We start from the raw sequence: 4338 nt of genomic DNA on the forward strand, positions 1-4338 counted from the left end.
GAGTGTTCCTCAACATACCATTGTGTTATAATCCAGTATGCTGATACCATCTTCATTCACAGCTATCCAGACTGGACAGTTTTCCAATGAGGATGGCAAAATAGGCTAGAGAGAAATAAAATTATTAATTCAGGTATTTCTTGAACACTACAGAATGATATTTCTGATATAAATGTTGAGATTTAAGTATAAGTGAAGATGAGAAAAAATCCTAAAGACTTACTAAAGGTTTACTGGTGTGACCTGGTTTGATTTTTAAGACAGCTTTCCCTAAAATTTGGAATAACATTTTCAGATTTACATACACTTTTTGGAGTAGTGGCACAAGAGATACAAAGCCTTTGAAATTAATTAGATGCCATCAGTGTGGTTAAAAATGAAGGAAATGCTAGGACAGAGCAACAGCATGGCAACTCTGCTCAGCACATGTGTTTATACTGCTCCTATCTGTCAGGAAGGCAGTGAAACCTCCTGGTTTCTACACCAAGTACCATCGCATCAATGCCATTTTACTTCTTACAAAATCTTACAGCAAATGTGCATCAATTGTCGGTTGAAGATGACTTATTTTGGTTAACAACAGAAAATCTTTCCTGGGAATCTGCTACTACATGGCCAATGCCATAGGCTTTGCTGTTTAACTGCTGGAAAGTTCTAACATGCATTAATCATCAGGAATACCAACACTATTTCACCTGTGGGTGCACCTATTCTATATTCTGATTCTTCAGTATACTCAATTACATATTCTGTCAGTAACCTCAAAGAGCAGTAACCTCTTCTGAGAGTAACTTCTTTTAGTCTTTTGAAAAGTACACTGTATATTATTATTTATTTTCTTGTATATTTACTCAAGAGGTCCCTTTCATCATTAGACTTTTCTTCTGTAACCAGAGCAGCTTTGACTTCAAAACAAAAGACATGTAACCATGAAGAAGACCTCCCTCAAGCTTTCAGCAGCAGAAATTTCTGCTGGGATGGGAATGATGGTTAATGCCAAAACCTGTCTGATTTCTCAGACAGCTATTATGTGCTAAGAAATTAGTTCAGGCATGAGCAACAGGTACAGAGCTGTAGCCTGGAATGGGGTGAGGGATGGTACAAGCTGCTGGGGGAACCACTCCCTGCAGCTGTTCTTTGCTCTCCCACTGATGCCTGTGGGCTGGTACCTTACCCAATGTGTACCTTCATTTCTGTTTCTGCCACAGGACATTAGCAGTACTTGCCTTTCCCATGTGGCAAGGAAAGCATCCAGTTCTGTGTCAAGCAGAGAACAGGACTGAAGTAGCATCAGCTGCCAGGTGTGACTTAGGGGTGACTCTTCCCTTCCTCCCCCACTATGGTATGTAAATGTCATGTTTTAAACTACCATTGCAGCCTTGACGTCCAGAAAAATTGCTGCCTGAGAAAGCTTTGGCAAGGCTTGTAAGGACAGATAGTAAGTACTCTGCATCATGATCAATTGACACAGCCAGGGAACCTTCAGTATTTATTTACTGAACACTAGCAACCCCTAGTGCTCAGAATATACTTGTCTTCCTTCTTTTTCAACCTATATGGTACCAGGGCTGCTCGTTCAGAACAGAGTTGTTCAATTTTTTCCCTTTCTGAAATAAAAGCATTTTCAAAAGTGTGCTCCAGTTACCTTAGCAGCAAATATTTTAGTTCCAAAGAGGGGCCATTTCCGGGCCACCGTCAAATAAATTCGAATGCATTCTGGTGGAGAGCATCCCTGCAGCACCATCCACTTTGTTGCCAGCCTGTCTGTCAGTTGCCTTTAGGAATCCAAGACACAAGACAGTATTACTTACTAATGTCTTCCAAGGAAAGATATGTAAACTTGGAACAGTTAATAAATGTACCTCTTCACTCCAAAAAGGTTATTCTACACAACACTTACAGACGGGGCTGTCAGCACTATCAGTTCTACAATCTGAATTTATTTTGGCTTTTCTCTACTCCCACATACTTTCTCACCTTCCTCATACCTTGCCTGTAGTATGCTCTATAAGGAGTGGCAATATGTATTAGCTCACTCTTGATTTGGCTCACTAGGGATGGTTTGTAGCTACCTTGCTACATGCAGATGGAATCTGCTTCCAAAAGGGGGTAACTGTGTTACTTCCACCACTGCATCCCTAAGTAGCTTAGGATCTGTAGGAAGACCATTCTCTCACTTTAAATCAGATAGATTTGAGATCTGTGGCAACATCTGAATTTTGTATTTGAGCTCTCTGCATCATGTGTGAGAATTTCTAAGTCAGAACATCAAAAAAACCTGCCAAAATATGTCCTACCAGAATTACTCCATGGCCTAAAGCAACCCATATGAGCTGGCTTTATGGCTTATTGAAAATGTTAGGCATCTGGATTCAATTGACACTTGGGGGAAGTGTAAAACATAAAACTCAGAATTCATCTCAGGCTTGGGTTAGTTTTTTGAAACTGAGATGCCTAATTTGGAAGTGAAAGGCCTAAACTTCTTGTCTATGGCAAAACTAGTGGGTGATTTGTCTCTTTTTATATTGCTTTTTCTTTTAAGGGAGGCTTTTCCTGACACTTTTGTTTTGTTTGCCTTTCTACATCAAATAATCTTGACAGGGCTCCTTGAAACTTATTAAATGTAAAGGCAATTTGGCAAGTAAAAGCTGATTTCAGTGCAAAGTATTGAAGAACCAACAGCTTACCTGAGCTGTTCAGGAGTAATGTTTTGCTTGTAGTGTTTGGGGTAGAATTTATCTAAAACCTGGTGGAGAAGATGCTGCATTTTCAGTTGTGATGGTCCCCCAGGACTTGAAGATCCTGGTCGATCCAAATCCCCACATTCCACCTAAGACATTATAGTGCAACAGAACTATGAGGTTTTTAATGCAGTAGAACATTCCATGAATTCCCATACTGATAACTACTGTGCTTATTAGGCATGGAAAAAGACACAGCTGGGGAATGTTGTCTACAGCATTAACCAGAGCAAATGTATACAAAAGAGCAACCACTGAGGACATGACTGCCCAAGGAATTATCTACTGATCTAAGAGAGTGGAACATGATCTCAGCCAGGTATGTGTTGTGAGGACACACATCTGTATAAACTTCCAGGCTTTGGGGATTTATTCTCAATTGGCCAATTAAAAGAACAGCATATTTGTAAATAGTTTGGACCACATCTCCCACTTCTTTACCTCAGTTTACACTGTTTTAACAAATACAACACTCAGTTTCAGGTCAGTAAAAAACTATTATACTGCTTATTGTGCCCACAACCCACAATGTGTGTTTTATGTGGTAAAATACTAAATGCAAGCCTGGAGACCTAATAGAGGATCCTTGAAAATGCTCCTCCTGAGTAAGAGGGTATTGGCAGTGGAAGAGGGGAATTTTTTACTATTAATGGAATTCTAGTAGTGGCACTATTTCCATATCTCTACTAAGGTACTAAGTGGAGCAGGTCCAGTGATAGTTCAGCCTCACTCTATTTTTTCCAATATTTTTCTTGAGAAGGAAAGTAGAGGCACAGCTAGAGCAAACTTCCCTACAGCAAAAGGTGTTCTAACATAGGTATGCTACTATAATGTATCTGTCATGCTACATCTGATGGTGTGTTTGCTTGACACATCACACTGTATGCTTGACGTGCCTTTGATGGAAAAGGGAGCTGCTTAGACATACATAGTGTACAGATGAAGGAGGACAAAAGAGGGGATTTCTGCCATACTCACCTGAGCCATTAGAGCCACCATTTCCAGAGCTAATTCCTTATTAACAGGGAACCTTCCATTGGCTATTTCATTGCTCACTTGGAAGGCCAGTAGCAACCGCTCACGGTCTGTCTCACCTTTGGCCTGGCTCCTAAAATACAGTCTAAAAGATAGAGAGGATTGTGAAGGTAAAAAGATACTGCGAACAGAAAGTACAGCTGGGAACTTAAATCAAGGTGAGGCAAAATAAAAGTGTGATTTGTCTTGTTTTTTTTTTTTCACTGAGGGGGTATTGGACAGATTTGGAGGCAGAGGTGCTTCCCTTATGAACAAGATTTGAGCAAGGAGGCTCAAAACACGCATTCTAGTTAGAAAGCTATTTGAATTCGGTAAGTCGGCCACTTCTAGACAGTGAACCCTTATTAAACACAGATAAATCAGTGTCTATTCATGCCAATCAAGCACAGATAGGCAATATTTAAATTATGGCCTTCTCTGCTTATCACAGAAAAGAGAACTACCTCTGCTCTACATGTATAAGCTTCTCCGAGACAGCCTTGTAGACTTGCCAGCTTGGATTTGACCACTTACCACTGAAGGCTTATTAAAAAATGGCTCCTTTTGCTTCAGCAGGGAATAG

General features: G+C 40.2%; 1 protein-coding gene across 2 annotated transcripts in view; it reads right to left on the reverse strand.

Moving 5' to 3' along the window:
• PLEKHH1 (pleckstrin homology, MyTH4 and FERM domain containing H1) overlaps nt 1-4338 on the reverse strand; it is a 45584-nt gene that overhangs the window by 4113 nt on the left and 37133 nt on the right. For both annotated transcript variants that reach the window (XR_004082861.1, XM_031065898.1), the window contains exons 23-26: nt 3720-3861; nt 2688-2830; nt 1646-1775; nt 19-105 (exon numbers count right to left, since the gene is read on the reverse strand). Coding sequence is in view for 1 of the 2 variants with exons in the window: in XM_031065898.1 (XP_030921758.1) it covers nt 19-105; nt 1646-1775; nt 2688-2830; nt 3720-3861 (502 nt within the window). In the remaining variant the exon portion in view is untranslated. The remainder of the gene's footprint in view (nt 1-18; nt 106-1645; nt 1776-2687; nt 2831-3719; nt 3862-4338) is intronic.

The sequence above is a fragment of the Geospiza fortis genome, unplaced genomic scaffold (genome assembly GCF_000277835.1).
Source record: "Geospiza fortis unplaced genomic scaffold, GeoFor_1.0 scaffold54, whole genome shotgun sequence".
NCBI lineage: Eukaryota > Metazoa > Chordata > Aves > Passeriformes > Thraupidae > Geospiza > Geospiza fortis.